Here is a 25,501-nt window from a genome sequence, read left to right as displayed (position 1 = left end):
TTTGATTGCTAATATCTCTGCAACGGAAAGACAAAACAAAAAACAAAACTTATTCCACTCTGAATACACTAATAAATTGTGTGTGCAGTTAAACATAAAGTTGGGTATGGGTCAGTTACAACCATCTGACGACTGGATCGGACTAGCTTTTCAAACACATCCCAGAGTTGCTCAAAATGTCCGTGGAATTTGGAGGCTACTCATCTTGAACTATTTCATGTTCGTCAAACCATTCTAGAAAAATTTTTGCAGGATGCATTACGCTGCTGAAAGAGGGGTAAACAGGGTCTGTCTGTACAATGTTTAGGTAGAAAGTATCAAAATAACATTCACATAAATGCCAGAGCTCATGGTTTCACAGCAGAGCATCACCCTGCCTCTAAGTTTTCATGCTTTCCAGGACTGCAGCTTCCCAGGTAAGGCTATGTGCGCACGCTGCGGATTTTACCATGGATTTGCTGCAGAAAATGTGTCCCAACATTTCTGCAGTCATTCCCAGCAAGACCTACTGGTATAAAAAAAAAAAATGCTGTGCGCACACTGCGTTTTTTTTTTTCTATACCTGCGGATTTACCTGCGGAATTTCCGCTGCGGAATTATTGTGCATGTCACTTTTTTTCTGCGAGTACCTGCGGTTTTTGCCATAGATAATGGTAAAAAACCACAGGGACCCACCCGTGGCAAAAACACGACAAATCGCGGGTGCGGTTTTACCGCGGTGTTTGTAGCGGGCGCGGTATTCTGCCAGAGGGTGCGGATTTTTCTTAAGAAAAGTCAATTTTCTAGTGCGCACATAGCCTTAGAGACACACTGCCTCCTGGTTGTCCATATGATGTAAAAGAGAAATCAAACCAGGCCACCTTCTTCCATAGATCAATGCTTCAGTTCTAATGCCCATCACAGGCTCTATAGCAGTGGACATCAGTAATTTTTTTCTGCAGATTAGTCCACAGTAGTTCTTCTGCATACTCAGAACATGCAAATGCCTCCGCTTCCTAGTTCAACAGTCCATCAATGAGTCTTTGGCGCCCATGTTATTCCTTCATACAGGGGGTATACAAACAACACCTGCAGGTTTCAAGATGCACTTGCTCTGATACAGTAGTCTAGCAATCACAATTTGACCCTTTGTTTTTCAGAATTTATGCATGCCCATTTTCCATCTTACAACACATTAATGACTGACGGTATATCTCCCCAGCCCTTGATAGATGCCATTTTAATGAGAGAGTCACTGCTGCCGGTGGTTACTAAATTTAATTGCCGATTGACCCTTTGTCTGCTGTAAGCATAAACCCATATCTGGACTTGTTCATACTACAAACTCTGCTGCAAATCCTGAATGATAGATCATCGATTCCTGTTTGTCTTTTGGTGTACCCTGCTCTGCCTGTCTGACAGCTCTCCTGGCCTTGTCGGTCAACTTTTCAATGCTTTTATTGGTATGGATGATGACACTCCTCAGCTACAACTTGCCTTTATAGCCACATACTGTATATATCTTCACAGCAGTCCAATTGCTTTAGTCCTGGTGGTCACAACCTGAACATATAACTCTTAACATTAGAAACTTGAAACAAAATTAACCCCCTTTATAACACTCGACAAGTCACCCACACCATCCATCACTATAAAGAGTTGATGCAGGTTTAGCAAAGGATTTAATGGGAGTGTTACCACAAACCGTGAGAAATGCATATACATCAGATTAAACAATATATCGGAATGATTTCACAGATACATTCACATTTTATTGTAGAAATGTGTCACACCATGACTGGGAGTCACACTGCATGAGGCCATGTTGGCAGTGTAAGTAGCCATGCAGGGTGGTGGACGTATATGAATAAATGCATTAGATCTGACAGTAACAATTTCATTCATTATCACTTCTAGGATTTTCTGTATTTCACAGCAAATGAAGTCAGAGGTAACAATATAGGACAAACATACAGAAATAAATGTATTAAAAAAAATCATCATCACTTTAAGACACTTACAGTGGAGCATTTTGCACACTTTGTCATACTACAATATTAATATACTATTTGTGGTTAAAACACTGCGGCTATTCCAAGTGCATGACCCTAAGTTAGCGACTGAATGACAAACTGAGCTCAGCTACATCGGTAAGGCTGACATACATGGCGTCATTTCCATTCAGTCACGTACATAAAAGTGTGTTAGCAGCAGAAGGTTCATGCACTTGGATTGTCTGTAAGTAGCACATATACAACCATGGCGGTGCACTCAGTACCATGAGGTGGGGTTGGCACAGACGTAAAGGGGGCTCAGTACATAAGTGCTTCACCTAGCTCAGTCAAGACACTTATTTTAGTCGTACCTACAATGCCCTGCATCAGTCAGGTGCCAGGCACTGAAATATGACTGCCCAGGTTCAAGCAGGATTTATCTAGACCCATTGGTCAGGTACCATTATGGACTATGGAGCCGTTCGCGTAGCTTGACTTCTTAAATTGACCATCTCCTCTGAAGATGGCTAAATCTTTACTCACAATAACTATACAAGCCTTAAGTGCCATAAAGATTATTAGAGAAGTCTATATTTGTCAAATTTGTAAGATCTTTAATCGCTTGTTCCCGATGCGGAGTTATAAAATTCATCATCTTCTACAGTGCAATGTCCCGATAAGGCAATCAAGAAATTTCAGCAAACTGGCTGTACAGCGGTTTCTGGCCGCAAATCTCGATCAATCTACAAAGAAATAAGAGGAAATAATTGTTAGTGACCAATCCTGGTAATGGGAGAGTGAGTATATATAATACACATTCTGCTGGAGGCAAAAAACGGTCAGAAGCCATTGCTATAGAAAAACAGGAAAAGTCATAGGCATCAATAGAAGAAAACCAGAGGAAGCGAGGAGAAAATATCAACATCACATGCGGCTATTCCGCAGCTAGGTCAACAACTGAAGGGATTCAATTAAAAAAAAATGTGGTTGTCAAGTTTTAGGATTTCTAAATAGATAGGCGCATATTCACACTGTAACATTTAATAGACATAACCTAGGATAAAAACAAAAAGAGCAAATATTCTGCAGTAAGAAAATAAAGATAGTTCATGTAAACAATATAGGGTACCGTATTTTTCGGATTATAAGACACTTTCCCCCCACCCCCAAATTGGGGGGGAAATGGGGGTGCATCTTATAATCCAGATATAGCTTACTGGGGGGCACAGTCGAGTGGGGAATCGTAGCTGAAAGAAGTCGTCGGAGGCATGGCATATGGCAGGCCCGAGGCTGGGAGGAGGGGAGGTTATGAAGGAGTGTTATGGGTTTCATTGATCTTTGGTCAGTGGATGTGATGGGCTACAAGATAATGGCTGCAGATGCAGCACGCGCACCGATTGAGATTTCGGCTCTCCAAGATCTCAATCTGTGCGTGCGCTGCTCCTGACACAACTGACTTTAGGAAAATGGCTGCAAAAGTGGGGCAGATTGAGATCTTGGCTCTACAAGATCTCATTCTGCTCGTGCACTGCATCCGCAGCCATCATCCTGAAGCCTATCGCGTCCACTGACCTGAAATCAATGTAGCCCGTATCATTTTGCCAACACTTACCCTCCTCCCAGCCTCGGGCCCGCAGCACGCGGTGTCGCAGTTGTCGACTTCTTTCAGCTGCGACCCCCGCTTCACAGCGCCCCCCAGTAAATTATAACCAGATTAGAAGAGTTGGATTTTCAGACACACCCCCTTTATTAGTATTGAAAATTATTTTTTTTCCTATTTTCTCTCTCTAAATTTGTGGTGCGCCTTATAATCTGCAAAATACGAAACTTCGTTGTCCCTATTCTCATCGAAAGAGTGTAAAAGCCATTCTACTTTGACAAGGTGTACTCAATCAAGTGTGGTCCCAAACTCTTGTAGTTCACCTCTCTTTGTGCCAGAAGGCCTCAAAATAGACGGGGGCAGAGCAGGGCCCAAATCTGTCCATGGAAAGCTTTGTAGACTAGATGCAGAGCCCAAAAAGGGGGAGCCAAACCTCTATATGTACAAAAAAACTAAAGCAAAATGAAAAGAATGAGACGGAAACACATGGTATAAGTACAATGTGTAGGTACACATTCACACTGTGGCCATTTAAACAGACACATCCAAGAATACGTATACCAACATAGAGTAAGAAATCCCCACAGACACAGGGAGAACATACATTGCAATTGTTGTCCTTGGTGGTATTTGAACTCAGGACACCAGCGCCGTAAGGCTGCAGTACGGTGCTGCCCCTTATATCACAACTGCTTCATTTATGAGGAGTCTCAATCTAATATATAAAGGTGTGTGTGTGTGTGTGTGTGTGTGTGTGTGTGTGTGTGTGTGTGTGTGTGTGTGCTAAAGGAATCTGCACAGTCGCATTTACAATCATGAAATTTTGTACAGACGCCCCATGTGACCCAGGGAACATCATAGACTGTTTTGACAGGAAAAATTAACCCCGCGCTTTACAGTTACTCCCAAAAATCCTGCCTTCATTAATCTGAATGGAGGTGGGAGCTATAGCTATTAATAGCAACTGTCAGTGGTTGCTATAAGAACAAAATAAACTGTTAGTATTAGAAGCTTATGTGTGAGAGACAGACGGGGAAAGGGACAGACGGGGAAAGGGACAGACGGGGAAAGGGACAGACGGGGAAAGGGACAGACGGGGAAAGGGACAGACGGGGAAAGGGACAGACGGGGAAAGGGACAGACGGGGAAAGGGACAGACGGGGAAAGGGACAGACGGGGAAAGGGACAGACGGGGAAAGGGACAGACGGGGAAAGGGACAGACGGGGAAAGGGACAGACGGGGAAAGGGACAGACGGGGAAAGGGACAGACGGGGAAAGGGACAGACGGGGAAAGGGACAGACGGGGAAAGGGACAGACGGGGAAAGGGACAGACGGGGAAAGGGACAGACGGGGAAAGGGACAGACGGGGAAAGGGACAGACGGGGAAAGGGACAGACGGGGAAAGGGACAGACGGGGAAAGGGACAGACGGGGAAAGGGACAGACGGGGAAAGGGACAGACGGGGAAAGGGACAGACGGGGAAAGGGACAGACGGGGAAAGGGACAGACGGGGAAAGGGACAGACGGGGAAAGGGACAGACGGGGAAAGGGACAGACGGGGAAAGGGACAGACGGGGAAAGGGACAGACGGGGAAAGGGACAGACGGGGAAAGGGACAGACGGGGAAAGGGACAGACGGGGACAGGGACAGACGGGGACAGGGACAGACGGGGACAGGGACAGACGGGGACAGGGACAGACGGGGAAAGGGACAGACGGGGAAAGGGACAGACGGGGAAAGGGACAGACGGGGAAAGGGACAGACGGGGAAAGGGACAGACGGGGAAAGGGACAGACGGGGAAAGGGACAGACGGGGAAAGGGACAGACGGGGAAAGGGACAGACGGGGAAAGGGACAGACGGGGAAAGGGACAGACGGGGAAAGGGACAGACGGGGAAAGGGACAGACGGGGAAAGGGACAGACGGGGAAAGGGACAGACGGGGAAAGGGACAGACGGGGAAAGGGACAGACGGGGAAAGGGACAGACGGGGAAAGGGACAGACGGGGAAAGGGACAGACGGGGAAAGGGACAGACGGGGAAAGGGACAGACGGGGAAAGGGACAGACGGGGAAAGGGACAGACGGGGAAAGGGACAGACGGGGAAAGGGACAGACTGAGAACATTACTTGGCCAATTACTTAAATCTGTGTGGAATATCTGTGGTGTTGAAATATATGTTGTGAAATGCTTCTACTAGCTTAGTTTTTGCCTTTTAATAATTACATTTCTATCTATTTGTTTTGTGGTTTTTGTGTGCAGAATACATTTTTGTTAATACATTCTATTTTGTTAACAGCAGTTATTAACTCCGGCGAAGCCGGGTAGTACAGCTAGTATTAAATAAAAGAGGTGGTGGTGAAATTTAATCTCAATCAACCAGCAAGTGTCTGCTGTTTCCTGCTGATAGATTTTATTCTGAAGATTTTGCAAATCTCAATTATATAATGGTACTTATTGCAAATTAAGGAAGCACAAAGTGAAAATAAATTTGGTGCATGTCTGGACATTATTAGGTCACACGCAATACTAGATAGGATTCAGAGGAACCTTTTACTGTAGTGTGTAGATTATAAGTCCCACTACAGAGCCGAAGTTGTACAGTAGCTGAAAAATCCAACATGGAGGATCACTTCTACTAATACAGCACATAAAGTAATGGAGGAGGTTTATGTTATAAGTAGCAGAGCTCTCAGAAAAAGGGTCCCCAGGAATACTAATAGGGTCAGTCAGACCTCAATCTCTTAGACTTTTCCTTTGCAGTGGGCGTCCCATACATTGCTTTATAGATGTAAATTTAAAAATCCAGCCATAGTAGCAGTGACATTCTGGAGGATCAACCAGAGACTAGTTTCGGCACACAAGCCTTCATCCTGTCTGAATGAATATTTTTGAAGTAGGTCTTATACTAACACTGTTGGGGGTAAGTTTAACCCCCCAAAAAAGTAGACCCCACCCATTCCCAGGAGACCTAGTTATTAGGGCCTGGATGTCTGTGTGGCTCCCAGGTCCTTCCTGTGATCTCCGGCGAGCCCTCTCAGCATGTATGTTGCACACCATCCTCCCCTGCTTCTGGCCGACACTCACATCAGAGCACACACACACACACACACACACACACACACACACACACACACACACACACACACACACACACACACACACACACACACACACACACACACACACACACACACACACACACACACAGCCTCCGGCAGCAGGAAGCTTGCGCAGTACTGGGTTCTGTTTGCATTCCATTCGCAGCCACAAGTCCTTGCGCTCCACCACACTCTCGGCCAGAAGAAATCAGTATCGCTGGATCTGGCGAGTGCGGGTCTGAGACCTGATGGGTGATTATGTGAACGATCTAATGTGTGAGCGGTCTGAGGTGTGTGGGATCACTCCAGGTTCTCCGGTTCAGCATCTGCTGAGTATGATTGCAGGGTGCCTGCTGTCTATATTGAAGTGTCCTGCAGTATCTTTAACTTTTTTAGCTGCATGGACACTTCATTATTGATCCGCAACTAGGGCTTGTTTTTGGGGTAGGGCTTATATTTAAGCCTTGCTCCGAAAATCCTAAGGCTTATTTTTGGGGAGATCTTATTATTGGAAAGCACGGTATCTGTGCCAGAGGGACTGCTAAAGAGGGATTCCCATCATAGACATTGCCTGATCAGTGGCAGCTCCACTGACCATCACCTATCTGGATTGTCAGGACTGTACAATGCAATAAGCAGACCATTACTAGATGTGCCATAAACGCTTCCCATGGGAATCTCGATCATTTAAATCCTAGAAAAAAAGGGAGATGCAATACAATCACTTTACCCAATGATTCCGGCTGGGATCAGCAGGATGATGGCTCCAAACAAGAAGGTGAACCCTCTCATGAAGTAGAGAGTAGCTGGGTACAAAGAATTAAAGATGCTGGTGGCCAAGATGAAGGAGACGCCCTCCACACTCCCAACAACGGAAAATAACGCCCCTGTGAAGGAGAAGATTGGAGACAATAAGAATTATATAATAAATTCTGCAGACTGCACACTTCAGAACATGTTGAATATTTAATACTCCTCCATATAATACTAAGGCACACTAACAATGAAATAACTAGATGAGACCTTCATGATCAGCCAGAATGTGAGGCAACTGGGAAGAGTGTAATAATTACTGGGAATGACGAACCTTTGTCCTTGCAGTTTTATTATGCCACTATCTAGTTTCACATAACAAGCACATTCCCTGAAATTCAAGGGTCCGGCTCATTGTGTTGTACACGTTGGGTGTTTGTCAGTGAATCCCACAGATTCTGATAATATCCACAAAGTACAGATTGATCTTTGTCTTCTGTGCTATTAAAGGGAATCTGTCAGCAGGATTTTGTTGTTATGTAATCTGAGCACAGCATGATGTAGGGGCACAGAGCCTGATTCCAGCAAGGTATCACTTACTGGGCTGCTTGGTGCAGTTTTGATAGAATCCTCTGCTGTAGCATTGCTCTAATTGCTGAGCTCTGTAAAACCCTGCCCACACCACTGATTGGCAGCTTGCTGACAAAGTACACAGGAAGCTGCCAATCAGGATTGGGACTGGGGAAACAGATTAGCTGGACTGCCTGGCACGTGACTTCGTTGAGCAATGATAATTTCCTGCTGATAAAACAGATTATATTGAAACTACAGCAAGAAGCCTAATAAGTGACACATCTCTGGAATCAAGATCTCTGCGCCTACATTATGCTCCTCTCAGATTAAATAAATAGCAAAAAACTGCTGACAGATTTCCATTAAATTCCAGGAGATTACTCTTCCTTTTAGATAAGTGCCTATAAACAAACTACTTGGTGGCTGATTTCACCATCAATGTGTTATCCTAAAATATACATTATATTATTGGTTATGCGGATCATTTTGCCGACATCTTAGAGTATGGACATTAGACTGAGGACGCTAACATTACATGTCCTTCCTTACCTTGCTCTCCCTCTTCCACCAGTTTGGACAGCTTGGATCTGATAACTGGAGTTGTGGCCATGGAGAAGAATCTTAAACCATAGCCTAGAGAATAAAAAATGAAAACATAAGGATGTGACCATTTATGCTTTTGTTATATCTGAAACAAGGAAATATTTATAATGTGTAAAATAAAGGTCATTTTCCTTGACATCCTCTTGGAGAAGCTTTTCTTGTCCTTCTATCATTACCCCTGGAAATAAAATGACAACATCTAGCAACAGGGAAAGAAGTAGTCCTACTAAGGAGGAGAATCTTATCACCAAGGTGTTGATCTTTTCCAGGAGGAAGAATAGAGGGAGGAACAGCACAAAAGTTCTAAGACGAGATGATACAGAAGTTATTTTCTGAGCAATATAGACAAGTCAGGAGAGCCAACATGTCCTTTTTAATTTACAGGAAAAAAGAATGACTCCTCTCTCAATCTATCAATAAGCAGTATGGAGGCGCTAAGTTACTTTTACACTGTGAATGGTGAGCTCAGGAGGTGGGGGGGGCTTAAGGAGAGGGGAAGGTGAGAAAAATAAAAAATAAATGAAAAAAAAAAAAAGAAAATTATATTATATTATAAAATATAAATATATATATATATATATATATATATATATATATATTATATATATATATATATATATATGATATCTCTATCTATCGAATATGTTATATATATATTATATTCGTTAGAGATATATATATATATATATTCGATAGATAGAGATATATATGTATATATATAATTTTGTATAATATAGTGTGTGTGTGCATATTCGATAGATAGATATATCTTTTATATTATATATATTTTATTATATATATAAAGATGTATGTATGTATGTATGTATGTATGTATGTATGTATGTATGTATGTATGTATGATAAAGGAATCTGTACCGTCGCATTTACAATCAGACTTTTGCACAGACTCCCCATGTGACTCAGGGAACGTCATAGACAATGGTTTGACGGGAAAATTTAACTCTGTGCTTTACAGTTACTCTCCAAAAAACCTGCCTCCATTAAAGTCAATGGAGCAGCAAGCTATTAGGTTATTAATAGGAACTGTACAGTCATGGCCAAAAGTTTTGAGAATGACACCAAAATTATATTTTCACATGATCTGTTGCCCTCTGGTTTTTAAATGTGTTTGTCTGATGTTTACATCACATACAGAAATATAATTGCAATCATATTATGAGTACCAAAAGGTTATATTGACAGTTAGAATGAGTTAATGCAGCAAGTCAATATTTGCAGTGTTGACCCTTCTTCAGGACCTCTGCAATTCTCCCTGGCATGCTCTCAATCAACTTCTGGACCAAATCCTGACTGATAGCTGTCCATTCTTGCATAAGCAATGCTTGCATTTTGCCATAATTTGTTGGTTTTTGTTTGTCCACCAGTCTCTTGATGATTGCCCACAAGTTCTCAATGGGATTAAGATCTGGGGAGTTTCCAGGCCATGGACCCAAAATCTCTATGTTTTGTTCCATGAGCCATTTAGTGATCACCTTTGCTTTATGGCAAGGAGCTCAATCATGCTGGAAAAGGCATTGTTGGGCGCCAAACTGCTCTTGGACAGTTGGGAGAAGTTGCTCTTGGAGGACATTCTGGTACCATTCTTTATTCATGGCTGTGTTTTTAGGCAAGACTGTGAGTGAGCCGATTCCCTTGGCTGAGAAGGAACCCCACACATGAATCGTTTCAGAATGCTTAACAGTTGGCATGAGACAAGACTGGTGGTAGCGCTCACCTCTTCTTCTCCTAATAAGCGGTTTTCCAGATGTCCCAAACAATCGAAAAGGGGATTCATCTGAGAAAATGACTTTACCCCAGTCCTCAGCAGTCCACTCCCTGTACCTTTTGCAGAATATCAGTCGGTCCCTGATGTTTTTTCTGGAGAGAAGTGGCTTCTTTGCTGCCCTCCTTGAAACCAGGCCTTGCTCAAGCAGTCTCCGCCTCACAGTGCGTGCAGAAGCACTCATACCAGCCTGCTGCCATTGCTGAGCTAGCTCGGTACTGCTGGTAGTCCGATCCCGCAGCTGAAAGTTTTAAGATACGGTCCTGGCGTTTGCTGGTCCTTCTTGGGCGCCCTGGAGCCTTTTTGGCAACAAGGGAAGCTCCTTGAAGTTCTTGATGATGCGATAGATTGTTGACTGAGGTGCAATCTTTGTAGCTGCGATACTCTTCCCTGTTAGGCCATTTTTGTGCAGAGCAATGATGGCTGCACATGTTTCTTTAGAGATAACCATGGTTAACTGAAGAGAAACAATGATACCAAGCACTAGCCTCCTTTTAAAGTGTCCAGTGGTGTCATTCTTACTTAATCATGACTGATTGATCGCCAGCCCTGTCCTCAACACCCACACCTGTGTTAATGGAACATTCACTAAAACAATGTTAGCTGCTCCTTTTAAGGCAGTAATGCAATGATGTGAAATGTGTTTTGGGGGTTAAAGTTCATTTTCTTAGCCAATATTGACTTTGCAAGTAATTGCTGTTAAGCTGATCACTCTTTATGACATTCTGGAGTATATGCAAATTGCCATTAGAAAAACTTAAGCAGTAGACTTTGTAAAAATTAATATTTGTAGCATTCTCAAAACTTTTGGCCATGACTGTAATTAGTTGCTATAGGAACAAAGGACATTGTTCGTATAAGACGCTTATGTGTGAGGTAATATGATGTCGGTGGGGAGACGGATAGAGACAGACCCGGGAGAAAGAGAGACAGACCCGGGAGAAAGAGAGACAGACCCGGGAGAAAGAGAGACAGACCCGGGAGAAAGAGAGACAGACCCGGGAGAAAGAGAGACAGACCCGGGAGAAAGAGAGACAGACCCGGGAGAAAGAGACAGAGAGAGACTGATACAGACAGAGAGACAGAGACTGGGAGAGAGACAGTTACTATCCCACAATGCCCGGGTACTACAGCTAATATATAAACTGATTAGTTTGGAAGAGAAGAGATGGGAGATTCTATGATGATGGGAGGAGGGGGCGGAGCTCGAGGCCCAAGGGAAGGAGCTCGAGGCCCAAAGGGAGGAGCTCGAGGTCGAGCTCCACCTTTCCTTCCTCTTCTATCTACGTAAAATCTCATCAGCACCAGCTGCCATCTCCTCTCAGTAATGGGAAAGTCTTCACTGAATACAGATTTTATCTCAGAATTGAGAATTTTGACAATGACTGATCAATTCTGCCAGAGAAAGAAGCAGATTTGTCTGATAAGATATATTACAGAGTTGCTTATTTTCATGCTTGCTATTGATTTATGAAATAAAAACAAAACAGTTATTCTTTTAAGTAAAACACTTGTGCTGTCAGATACCACAAAAAGGGAAAGCCTAGATCCTACCACATACATATTTATTGAGCTCAGTGGGAGCGGAATAAATCTGCATGCAATAATCTCGCCCTAGTTCACACTATCTACATAATGCAATCGTCCCACTGCCCTTGTGCTGGATGTGCACACCAGATGTGATTCACTTGCTTAGAACAGGCTGAACAGGTCGATCCTCATCTACAGCTCAGTGCTTTCATTTTTACGAGCAGCTTGATTTTAACACCATAAACCCCACAGCAGACGGCAGCAGGAAAACCACATTGTGCGGTCAGCAGTTTTCAGCACAGCCGCGCTGCCCTCCATCTCCAGACTATTACAGCTGTCTGCACATTCCCCACTAAAGTGTTTGTCAGCATATTATGTCTGTGTGCACAACAGGAAGGTCCTAAATACTGAGATCTGTCCTAAATCGAGAACAGCGACATCTTGCTGATTGCAGAGGTCCACCGATCCCAAGCACAGGGCTCTGACATGGCTGGTTAGTATGGAGAGGAGGCTGCACACACAGCTCTGCTGCATCTACTGTGTGTGGAGCTGGTGGAGATGGACAAGCGCTACTCTCTATTAGGCTATGTTCACACGTTGCATTTTTGCTATGTTTTTCCTGCAGCCAAAACCTGCTAATCTTGGCAAAAAGCAGGTTTTGCTGTGTTTGTGGCGTCATTTGTGCACTCTCATTGGACCACCTGTAAAACATAGCAGTGATGGGGATACAGAGGGGGGAGACGTGAGTAATTGAGGGAATAAGTCAAATTAAATTCCCAGGAAGATTAGCAGAATTAAGACTGTTTACGCTCAAAAATAAGGGGCTTATTGTGACCTAATTACCATGTACAAATGTAATAAAGGTCTATAACTGATCTCTCGAATTGATATTTTACAGGCATCCACTGAAGACCTCACCTCGGCACAGAAGGGCTTACCAAAAATACTAAGAATTAGTGATGGGTGAATAGTAATTATTCATGTTCGTATTATTTGTAATGAATCCCAAAGAATTATTCAGCCCGATCAGATCTCATACTTTGCACTGATGAGGGGGGAAATCACCCCGAAATACCATGTCTGCTAATTGAGGTTCTGATCTGGCATAAATCCTGAAGGCCACTTTACACACACAGAGGTAAATCTGCGGCAGATCTGTGGTTGCAGTTAAATTGTGGACAATCAGTGGCAGGTTTGTGGCTGTGTACAAATGGAACAATATGTCCATGATTTCACTGCAACCACAGATCTGCCAAAGATTTATCTCTGCGTGTAAAGTGGCCTTAAGTCATATGAAAAGGCTGGTTAAAGGGCCACTTTTGACTTTTAGGATTGCTACTTCCAATAGGTGGTGCTAGAGTTAATCTCCTTCCTCCCTGAAGAGACAATTTAAATATTTCCCAGAGGAGTATTTCAGCTCACCAACAGCCAGATTGGTTTGTCAGTCTCCGCAAGGAGAAAGGTTTTCCCCTTAGACCCCACTATAGCTTCTCATACAGCCAGATCAGATCTCATACTTTGCGCTGACAAGGGTCAATCACCCCGAAACACTGTATGCAAATTGAGGTTCTGATCTGGCATAAATCCTAAGTCGTATGAAAAGGCTAGTTAGAGAACCACTTTTGAGTTTTAGGATTGCTACTTCCAATAAGTGGCGCTAGAGTTTGTCTCCTTCCTCCCTGAATAGACAATTTAAAAGAATTATTCCGGATTTCGTCATGAATAACAAATCTATGCAAGTCAATGGGGAACCTAAGCATTTTTCTTGCCTTGATGAATACTGAAATAGTACTCTGTATTCAGTAAGCATTATCCGAAAACGAATAGTTACTTTTCGGCCATCACTACTATGGATGTTAATCTGTCTGAGGGTTTTGTCGTTTCCTAAAGTATTTTATGCATATATGAGAGTTACAGGTTATAAAGAAGAGTCATTTTGCCCCCATGTTCAGCGTATGCACGGAGAAATCTCCAGATGCATATGCTAAACATATCCATATTCCACTGCATATCACAATTTTGGCATATGGTGGGAGTACAAAACTGATGAATTTACAGCTTTGGGCATATAAAATGCTTTAAAGTATTTAAGTGCTTAAATCTATAGGATAAAATATTGTACATCACCTGTAAACATAATTGGAGTAGTTGCGGCCAAGGAGAAGACCACCAGGCCTGAGATGTTTGATAAGAAACCCATTTCTGCCACCCAGCTGTCTGCCAGGCACAGCTGGAAGAGTCGTAACCCTGCCAGGCTGCTGAGGTAGGTGAGGTGCTCTGCTGCCGATCCATAACCGATTAGGTCCGAATCCCAGCACAGGGGAAAGCTGAGCTCATAGATCACCATCAAATCCTTTGCCCCCATGTGAACAGTCACCACCAGCAGAAGAGCTAAACAGTATAGGAAAAGCTTGCTACGTCGGCCATTGTCTCCAGGCAACGTAAAGAGGTGGAAAATCGACTGATAATGTCTGATGGTAAACAATCGGGATGGTTTCCTTTCCTTCACAGATTCCCTGACGCAAAAATAAACATAAAAGGCAGTAAAAACATTCACGGCAAAAGCTAGCCAAAAGGGGTAAATGTAGCCTTGCACTTTCCTCCAGTGTCCACCAATGATGCTGGCTACCATTCCCGCAATGCCAAGGCAAGCCTCCAAGATGGCAACACGAAAAGTCCGTGATGGTCGATCAGTGATATCTGCAATGTAGGCAAAACAGCCAGCAAGGATCATGTTAAAATCACCAGTGATGCCACCAATGATGCGTCCCAGCAATAAATAACCAACATGGAGTTCCTGGTACATGACCACAAGGTAGACGACAACTTGCAAGGACAGTCCGATGAATGGAGCGATGAGTACAGCGCGTCGACCCACGTGGTCACTCCAGGGGCCGAGCAGCATCACGGAGAAGAGGCCGACAAGTAAACCACTCAGGTTCAGGTACAGGCTCCAATGCGACGTGAGGGACTCCACTTCCTACAAACAGGACAGAGGGACAGAGGTCAAGACACAACGTTCCAGAATTGGGTTACATCAGAAATTAGGTACAGGAAAAGCTTTGATCAGCAACAAATACATGACTGTTAGACGCTATAAAAATATCTGTAGCCTAAATTGTAGAATAATGAAAATGTAACGGTGGCAGAATGATAAATATGCAGAGGACAATTACTGACCAGACCCTGTGATCATTCACAGGTATTCTCACTATGACCCATCAGTCTCTGCCTCTAATCCTAAACTAAGATGTTATTTCCTAAATAACTGGATTAAGGCAAAGTACAGTACTGTCACCCCTGAGCGATCGTAACTCCATCTGTCACCAAAGGTGTACTACAAGGATAGTCATACTAAGTGTGGGCTCTTTAGGCAGCATGCCTACATAAGAATTTACGCCAAGTTCTGTAAGAACGTTTACATTGCTAATTTAGTGTTATTTTGTCATCTATTTAGGGTAATTCTCAGGTGACAGATCGGCACAATGATTAGCCGCACTCAATCGGGATAATCCACACGTCACCACTCCTCAGGCTTCTTCCTGCAGGATCCAGAGGAATATGTATGGTAACTTGATTTTTACACCCACATTTATATTTTTAATAAAAAAATCAGCAGAGATTTTATGTATGTTAACTAATGGCGGAAATCCTAAATCACATGTATGGGATGTAAAATCTAAGTGGACTTTATGCAGGTGTCAATTTGTGAACTGACCCCACCTACGGTTATGGATTTACTGCAGACCTTCCCCAGCAAAAGTCCTGCAGTGATATCCAATGGGAAGCCGCACAGTTCACCAGACCACCGACTCCTACCATACTGCCATCCTGAAGCCAGCGTCAATTTACGCCTAGGATATACTGCCCAGTGCGTGCATAATATTTCTTAAAATCCCATGCAATGTGCTGGGCTGTAAAATGAAAGATACAAAACTGTGGATAGGGGGCGTGGCCTGCTTGCTAATGGCACCGGTCACCTAGCTGCTGAGCTCCAGCCACCTCGACTCCTAACCGGCTCACTGCGGCTCACCAGTGGCACCAATCTCTCTGCACACGGGGGGAAAGTGCTGCGGAGGTACCCAGGAACGTGGCATGCCAAGGGGAAAGTCCCAGAAGAAGCCGTCCCCGGCGAAAGTTACAGACTTCTTCTCCAGCACGGGACGAGGGAAAATGGCAGCAGCATCCTCCTCCACAGCTTCCTCACGCTCATCCAGGAGGGGATCCACAGCAGGCCCAGACTTGGACACAGACGCTGCAGATATACCGCTTACCAAAGGTACCATGCAGAAACTGCTCAGTGCCCTCCGCTCATCACTGCAGCAGGATTGGAAAGATATGGTGGCTGAGCTGAGGGGAGATATGACTGCCATAGGCAGTCGCACAGCACACATTGAAACTAAAATGCAGGAGCTGACAAAGTCACACAATAGCCTCATTGATGCCAATGCAGCACTGGAGGAACAAGTGCAAAAACTCCATACCAAGGTCTTGGATTTAGAGGACAGGTCCCGCAGAAACAACATAAGAATCAGAGGAATTCCAGAGGCCATACCAGACAAGGGGCTGCAGAGCTTTCTAGGCTCCTTGCTGCAGGAGCTGCTCCCAGACCTGTCTGCAACTGATTTCCTGGTGGACAGAATACACAGAGTCCCTAAGCCTAAATCCCTCAGTGCTGATGTCCCCCGGGACACTTTGGCTCGCCTGCACTTTTACAAGACCAAAGAAGCCCTGCTGCAAGCCCTGAGAAGGAGGCCGCCTCTGTCTGAGCAATTCCAGCACCTGTCCATTTTTCCGGATCTGTCTGCAGGAACCCTGGCAAAAAGGAGGGAATTTGCCCCTTATACCAAAATTCTCAGGGATGAAGCTATATCCTATAGATGGGGTTTCCCTGTAAAGATCCTGCTTTTCCGTGCAGGAAACACCCACGTCTGCCATTCCCCACAACAGTTGGCAAAGCTCCTATCCTCATGGAACATGGCAAATCTCCCGGCCAGATCTCCAAGAGCCACAGGATCATCCCAAAGGGATAAAGTGAATGAAGATTGGTCCGTCGCGTGAGTTATGTGATATGTCTGAGTCGCGGCTGAGACTTAGTTGCTACTTTTAAGGTCCGCTGGTTCTGTTCAACCAGGACCCTGAGCCCCCATGGCGGTACATTTCCACCATACCGCAGGCCCCCTTTTTGGGCTTTTTTCTATGTGGACTGATGCTCCCTACATCAGTAATGTTAGTGATGTTAATGTTGTCAGTGTTACCTCTTTCCTGCCTAACCTTCCTTTCTCCCCCCGCAGCTCTAGGCAAGAGACTTTTTTTCATGTACAATGGTACTGAACTGTATGTCTATAAATGTTAGGGGCCTGAACTCGCCAGCCAAGAGATCCATGTTTTGGTGGGAAGTGGTTAAATCCAAATGTGATGTGATATGTGGTCAAGAGTCTCATCTCCTCCAAGGGGACTCGCACAGGTTAAATAATGCTAAATTTCCTTTCATACTGTTGGCTTGTGGGAAAAAAAAAAAGGCTGGAGTATTCATTTGTGTAAAAAATACTGTTGCGTTCACACTACATTCCCAACATTTAGACCCTGAAGGTAGATACGCCATTATTAATTGCTCCATAAATGGATCTAAGTATACTATTGCAACCCTTTACGCCCCCAACTCTGGTCAGATCAGCTTTCTGCGGAGGTTTCTTTCCAAGCTTTCATCCGTTACAGAGGGTAAGCAAATAATCTGCGGGGATTTTAACATGTTAATGTCCAGCACTCTGGATTGCTCCAATACTGCTGTAAAGAGGAAGGAAATGAGCACAATAATTTCAGAAAGGCATCTCCATGATATATGGAGATACCAACATGCAAATGAGAGGGACTACACATTCTTCTCACCTCGGTTCACCTCATACAGCAGATTGGACTACTTTCTGGTTGAAAGCTCACTTATTTTGGATTGCTCAGATTCAAAAATTGGACTTATAGCTTGGTCGGACCATGCCCCCATATACCTGACAGTCCAGGAGCAAAGCCGCACGCCCGTTTTTACCCGGTGGCGCATGAATGACTCCCTCCTGGCCTGTAGACAAATCTCTGAGGAGTTGCAGGCCGACCTCGCAGAGTTTTTTAAATTTAATGACAACAAGGAGGTACCGAGGAAACGCTATGGTCTGCACACAAGGCCTTTATTAGGGGGTCATTCATCAAAATTGCCACTAGGGAGAAAAGGAGGCGTCAGGCAACTTCCAAAGCTCTACTGTCCCACATAGCGCTTTTAGAAGCCCACAATAAATCTGCCCCAAACATGTCAACATCTGACGAACTCAGGAAACTAAGAACACAGCTCCGCCAATTGCTGATGGTAGACTATGAGAAAAATTTAAGATCCCTCAAACAGCGGTACTATATGATGGGTGACAGGGCGGGTGCCTTACTAGCCAGGAGGGTTAAAAAACGAGAAATGCAAAACAAAATTGAATACCTCGTGACGGGTTCTAATGCCACAATACGCAACCCAACGGAAATAGCCAATGCATTCGCTGATTTTTATCAGTCTCTCTACAACCTTAAAAATGACCCCACTGCCCCAAAGCCTACCCAATCGGCAATTAATTCCTTCTTAAACAATATTAATCTTCCTCGGTTATCTACAGTACATCTAGAGCAACTAAATTCCCCTTTCTCCCTGGAAGAGGTTCGCCAGGCGGTGATCACAGCCAAAAGAAATTCAGCTCCAGGCCCAGACGGCCTCACTAACTCCTATTATAGGCAATTCACTGAAACCCTGTCTCCTTTCCTCCTGAGACTTTTCTCCTCTTGGCGAGCCACAGCAGATATTTCACCAAATAATCTAGAGGCCATTATAACTACCCTGCCAAAGCCAGGAAAACCCCCTACATCACCAGGAAACTTCAGGCCAATATCCCTCCTAAACTGCGACTTAAAATTGTACGCCAAAATAATCTCAGCTAGAATACATAAAGTCCTTCCATCACTGATTTCCCCGGATCAAGTGGGGTTTGTGGCGGGGAGGCAGGCGAAAGATGGGACGAGACGTATGCTGGACCTGATTGCGGTGGCTGAGGGGAGGAAAATCCCCAGTGTATTCCTGTCCTTGGACGCAGAGAAGGCGTTTGACAGGGTGCACTGGGGATATCTGAAATCTGTACTGGCCAAGTTTGGATTTGAAGGCCCCATACTTACCGCCATAATGGCACTATACTCTAACCCTAACGCCAAAGTTCTGGCATCCGGATTTATATCTCGGAGTTTTGAATTATCCAATGGGACACGCCAGGGGTGTCCGCTCTCCCCTATCATCTATGCCCTTGCTATAGAGCCTCTGGCGCAGACTATCCGTGAATGCCCTCGGATCTCGGGGATTCGAGTGGGGAGTACAAACCATGTGATCAGTCTATATGCGGATGATGTGATTTTATCCTGCACTAATGTAGAGGTGTCCCTAAAACACGTAATGGAGATCCTGTCCTCCTTCGCTCAAGTCTCGTATTACAAGCTTAATATTACCAAGTCCTTAATTTTTCCGCTCTTCCTGCCCGCCTCAACTAGAGCCACTCTTTCTCATCTTTACCCTTTCAAATGGGAAGACGAGGGTATCCCCTACCTGGGTATTATACTGGCCCCGCTACACTCCGTGATCCGGAAAAATCTGCTGACCCTGCACACCTCACTGGATAGAGAACTTACTCGCCTTTCTCTTCTCCCGCTCTCTTGGGTGGCGAGAATGCAGACCTTTAAAATGATCTGCCTCCCAAAAATTATCTACTTACTTCGGTGCCTGCCCCTAACAATTCCGCAACGGTATCTCACCAAAATTCATTCGCTGATGAGTAAATTTATATGGGCTGGGAAAAAACCTAGAATAGCCCTGAGATGCATGCATGCCCCGTTAAGTGGTGGAGGAATGGGTATTCCTAATATTCTAACATACCACAGAGCCGCTATCCTGGAACCGGCTCGAGATTGGTGGAGGAATGATTCAGACTTAAGATGGTTACAGATTGAGTACACCTGGGCACAGGTCCACTCCCCTAAACAATTCATAGACTCCCTGCTCCTAACCCCTTCGCCCCCCGGCGATCTTCTACCCACCACAGCAGCTCTAAAGAAAGCTTGGTCCTTGTGGAGCAAGCCAGTGTCACATGCTTTAGGTCCCAGCATTCCCCTTAGATCGCTAGAAGCCTTCATTCCGAACTTGAATCTTGCCGCCTGGACACGTGGAGGTCCAATCACCCTAGCAGATCTCTATAGAGAAGGCGTCCTACTCCCGTACTCAGAAATGTGTGATAAATTTAACCTTCCCCGACACAGTCTATTCCAGTTTTTTCAAATACGTCACTTTCTTCAGTCCGCTCCTCATCTCCCGGCTCCCACGACAGCTGACCACGCCTCAATTAAAAAATTCTTTCAAAATAGCAAAATCAAAGGCCTTTCATATATCCATAATATGCTAAACTCCCCACAACCGGACAAACAATTGCCGTATATGCTCAAATGGGAAAAAGATCTAGCTTCTCCGCTTCCGCCGCAAGAATGGTTCGCGGCCTCAAAATGGATCCACAAGTTCTCTTCTTGTCTCAATCATATAGAGCAATTAAAAAAGGTTCATCTGAGGTGGTACAACTCCCCTACTAAACTGGCTTCTTTTTCCCCACATGTGTCACCACTGTGCTGGAGGGGCTGCAACCACAGGGGCACCTTATGTCATATGTGGTGGTTTTGCCCTAAGTTATCTAACTTCTGGCAGGAGGTGTTCAATCTAATCCATGAGGTTACTAGTCTCCGCCTTTCTCCAAACCCAACCTTAGCGGTGCTACACATTGGCTTAGATGGGATCCCGGATCTTTTAAAAAACATCATTTCTCACATTCTCATAGCTGGCAGGTACTGTGTGGCATACAAGTGGAGGTCGGTGAGCCCCCCTACAAAAAGAGATCTAATTGAGAGGATCAACCTACACTGGCTATACGAAACCAACTTGGCCCCCAACCTAGAGAAGAGAACGGTGAGACTTAAACAATGGCACCCGTGGGCCACTTCCCTTTATGCAACGGCCCTCCCCCAGATACCGACACCTACACCATAAATAAATTGATTATGCCTAAGAATGTCTTGTAGAGCTGCTTCCCCCACCCCCTCTCTTTCCCCCCTCCCTCCCTGCTCCTATGTTCAGGTTGTTGTTGTAAGGGGTATTTAATGTCCCAGATTGATATTCTGATAATGGCTCGAGGCTATTCCACCTCTTGCTACTCAATGCTCCTGTTCTTGATGTTGTTGTATGAGAAGTTTGTATTTTTCTGAAAACTCAATAAAAACCTTTATGATAAAAAAAAAAAAAAAAAAAAAAAAACTGTGGATAAAACGTGCAATGGGGTCTTACTCAAGAAACAAATGAAAGGTGATGAGAGCTACACGCTCACCTTAGGTTGTGTGACAACCAGTAGTAAAAACGTAACCCAGCTACTGCAGAATCAATTACTGTAATGTTAGTTTTATAAAAGATGCACCCCCAAATTTAGACAAAAAATAAATGAAGAAAAAAAATAAATAAATAAATAAAATAAAAATATGGGGTTAGTCTTCTAATCCAGTGGTGTCTTACCACGGGGAGGTGGCAGCGGTGGTGGAGTGGGGTCACAAGAGGCAGGGGCGGTGGTGGAGTAGGGCGATGCTGCAGATATCCCAGATCCTTGCTGCGGGTGCTGTGAGGCAGGAACATCCAAAAACAGGTGGCAGTAAGGGCTTCAAAGAAATGGCGCCCGGAGTCGGCGCGTGTGCAGATTGAACTATTGGCTCAATGGTGAGTAGAGCTCTCATCTGCACACGCACCACCTTCAGATGCTATTTTCCTTAAGTCCGCTGCTGGGAGATCAATGGGTCGGAGGCAACTCGTGTGCAGATGAGACCTTGAGCCGTGAGCTCCATTTGCACACAAGCAGACTCCAGGTGCCAGTATTTGAAGCCCGCACCGCTGACGTTTTCGGGATGGCCCCTGCTTCACCACCCGCAGCATTGCAACTGCAACCATTCTCCATCACCCTACGGTAAGCTACATTCGGCTTATAAGACGCACCCCTCATTTTCCTCCCAAATGTGTGCTTTATAATCTGAAAAATGTGGTAGGTAGACTTCCTAATGAAGAAGTGAGGATACACTTCGAAACGCGTAGAAATAAAGACCACCTATATTTTATCACTCGGCTCTTTGGACCTTTGTCATTTTATAGCAGTGCAGATGTCTTCAACATTTTATTTTGGTTCTGGACTATACAATCCTGTGGACTTTCCGTAACCAAATACGTAGCAAAAATCCGCTGCATTTCTAATATATGGTAAAGTAGCCAGAGGCAGACACTGCTTCTTACATCTAAACAAATATATTATACAGATCTATACTCTATTTTTATATTGTAACTAATAAAGGAATCCGCAACCTAAGACTATAAGACATAAAGAAGGTGACGTGTTGGATTTTAAATATGCAAAAAGTTATTTATAAAAAAACAAAAAAAAAAACAAAAAACTACTACTTACCAGAACCTGCTATGATTATGGCATGAACGTCAGTCACATGACAGCTACAGCCAATCACCAGCCTCAGCACGTGATTTATGCACAGAATGTTATCAGTGCAGGACTGGCATGGGCCACTGGAGCCGCAAAGTACTTAATGAGGGATTCATTTTTTTTTGCCAATGGATCTCTGCAGGATCCATTCTATTACTGGACATAAACACTGCCTAAATAAGTAGCATTCACATTTTTATAAGTGCTGGTGAAAATCTAAGGTTACATTAAAATCAAAAAGTCTGGAGCCTCAGTTAGGAGTCTCGACACAGAAAACTAGCCAGATATCCCTCCGGGAAGGACCTAGCCAAGGGCCACTCAATATGGTGGTATTTCCCTTGTCATATCTTTAAACTTGTCAAAAAGTTGGATATTGACTAAAAAGGCCACTTAATATGGTGGTTATGGTGGTCTCCTAAAAAGAGCCACTCCTTGGCTAGGTCCTTCCCGGAGGGATATCTGGCTAGTTTTCGGTGTCGAGCCTCCTAACAGAGGCTCCACAGACTTTTCTGATTTGCATATTTCCCAAGGGGCAATGCACCTAGAATTTCACTGTTTTGAGCGCCCTCGTTGGCTGCCAGCAGTGTTTTCTCTGGCCGGTCTCCCAGAGATCAGTGATTGTTTTGTCTTGTAAGGTTACATTAAGGCAGAGAAGATACTTTTCCTCCTTTGTTAGCACATTACAAGCTTCCATCAGCATTTTCAGATGGTCACGGTGGATCACATGATAAAACAGCAGAGTCTAGGGCACAAGGCAGAGGTAACTTCATATATAACTACATATTTGCAAACTCACCATATTATAGTGTATAACAGACAAGATAATTTACCCATTGTCCTACATTCAAGAGAATGTCAAACCTGGAAAGCAACATACTCACTGCATCTTTGTAGCCACTAGTGGCCACTACTAGCATGCCAATAGGAAGGACAGGCTGTGGTTTCCTTCTCTCTACACTATATACTGTATCTCCCTAGTCCTGAGAGAGAGCCAAGTCTTATTTCCGTCCATTAGAGAGATAAGCCGGGGAACCCTGATGAATCAGAAGCCCATGATGGGTCGTAGACAGGAGCATCATGACGCTGAGATGGAGAAACGCTGGTCACCAAACATCACAGGTTATTGGTCCGATTCCTGGGACCTCCAGTAGATCTCTATTATCGTTTTTTCTGCTGCAAGATTCACTAGCAGTGCTTTAAGATGGTCTAAACAATCACTGGATATTTTCCAAGTCTCGCCAGTATCCCCTGATGAACCTGGAAATTTTGCGGGGGTGGGAGGGGGGGAAACACGCGTCGGGATGGTCAATCTAGTCCCAGCAGATAAGTAACTGGGATTCTATACAGATATATAGGCTTTGTGTATGAACAAGTGTGGGATCAATTTTTTACCACACATACTACCATAATATAGTACATATGACTACATGACGTTCATCAGCACCTATTTTTCTGCACTTGGTGTCGGTGGTATAAGGGTATCCTTGATAGTGGTACGCTTGGAGGGTCAGCCGCCGAGGAGCGGGGGCACCCAAAACAGTAAGGTAATTTAACCTCCCCGGCTAGGCAAAGACAATCCTAGAGATTTTATAGGCCCCGGTTTCTAAACATTCTATTATCCCTCAGTTATCTCAGCAGGATGAGCACTGTACTGTATATACACACACTTCTTGCCCACTACCCAACTTAATACCTCACTGTGTGTTTCTCACCGTCATATGACATCTGTCTGACATCTTATTGTATGGAGATTTTGTCCTGATTGTTTTAACCGAATCAAAATTGGATATAAATATAGTGAAATAAAGTTTGTTTTTAGAGGTTTTTCTTTGGTTTTGTATATTAAATAAAATTGACAATTGGAAGTCAAACTGGTTTGGTAAAGCTGTAGCGCTGATCTATATAAAGGGCAGCTAGCCCCCTGTTATAATAACTGGCACTGAAGAGAAGTCTGATCCTGGTTTAACCCCCTTAGATGCCACTAATGTTCCAAAATCTGTCTTGTTCATAGAAGCCTATTAGAACTTGAGAGTCTGCCTAACAGTAGAACAGTGTTAACATGGTGCTGTATAAAAAGCTCTCTTAAAAACTGCATTAGAGGTTAATAAAGTGAACCTGTAAGCACAATTTTGTAATGTAAAGATATGGCTGTAATGGTGCTGTAATACGGATTAAATTGATACCTCTAGTGAAGAAATCTGCTTTGCAATCCTTTTTTAATCATCAGTTGAAGTTTACTGCTAATAGTTTTCGGTAGCTGGACTGTACACTGGGTCGTCGCCTCCCTGTCTTTGATTGCCCGATCCCTCCACTTGTGTCTGGTCTGTGAATGACAGGTCACTGCTCTTTCAGTGATTTGCCTCTTGTGTTTGAAATCTCTTCAGAGGAGGCAGGCAGAAAGACCGGGAAATCACAGACAGGAAACACTAAAGCAAAAAAACTCCTAAAAATACAATCTTTTATTATTAATCAGTCTAAAAAGGGAAGAAAAATCCCAACATTTGCACCAATTGAAGATAAAAATGGATATCCAAGAGTACAAGGGAGGGGCCTGACCCTTATATCGCCCTGGACTCACCCCTTCCTTGCCGTGGAGGTTGGCACCCTAAAAGCCTGCGCATTTGGTGCCCCCGCTCAACGAAGACTATCCCTTCAGGCCCTGGAGTGACCCTAACAGATATGAGGTGATAGTACTACAAGGAATTAATTTCCAACAATGAACCAACAATCAGATCTCAAAATATATAATACAAATACACCATAGCCAATATGATTAAATTGGAGACATAGTGGGGTACAATGACCCAGAAAAAACACTCAATAATGAACTAGCGGTTCCTAATGGAATCCACCCAAATCACAGAAAGGGAGGAGAAGACCCAATCTACAATCTGGCCCATGTGCACCGAAATCCAATTAACAGAAAATATCAAATGGCAATTAAAGAGCAAAGCGGATTTCTTCACCAAAGGTATCACTAATCAGTATTACAGAGCCATTACA

At 44.1% G+C, this 25,501-nt stretch overlaps 1 protein-coding gene across 1 annotated transcript in view; it reads right to left on the bottom strand.

The window, feature by feature from the left end:
- Positions 1–1,644: 1,644 nt before the first annotated feature.
- SLC46A1 (solute carrier family 46 member 1) overlaps positions 1,645–25,501 on the bottom strand; it is a 48,352-nt gene continuing 24,495 nt past the window's right edge. Inside the window, 4 exon segments of the mRNA XM_075333199.1 lie at positions 1,645–2,716; positions 7,407–7,563; positions 8,552–8,635; positions 14,046–14,898. Of these exon segments, the coding sequence (XP_075189314.1) occupies positions 2,659–2,716; positions 7,407–7,563; positions 8,552–8,635; positions 14,046–14,898 (1,152 nt within the window). The 3' untranslated portion in view covers positions 1,645–2,658.

The sequence above is a fragment of the Anomaloglossus baeobatrachus genome, chromosome 2, assembly GCF_048569485.1.
Source record: "Anomaloglossus baeobatrachus isolate aAnoBae1 chromosome 2, aAnoBae1.hap1, whole genome shotgun sequence".
Taxonomy (NCBI): domain Eukaryota; kingdom Metazoa; phylum Chordata; class Amphibia; order Anura; family Aromobatidae; genus Anomaloglossus; species Anomaloglossus baeobatrachus.
The sequence above is the reverse complement of the archived record's forward strand: the minus strand, read 5'-3'. Positions and strand labels throughout refer to the sequence as shown.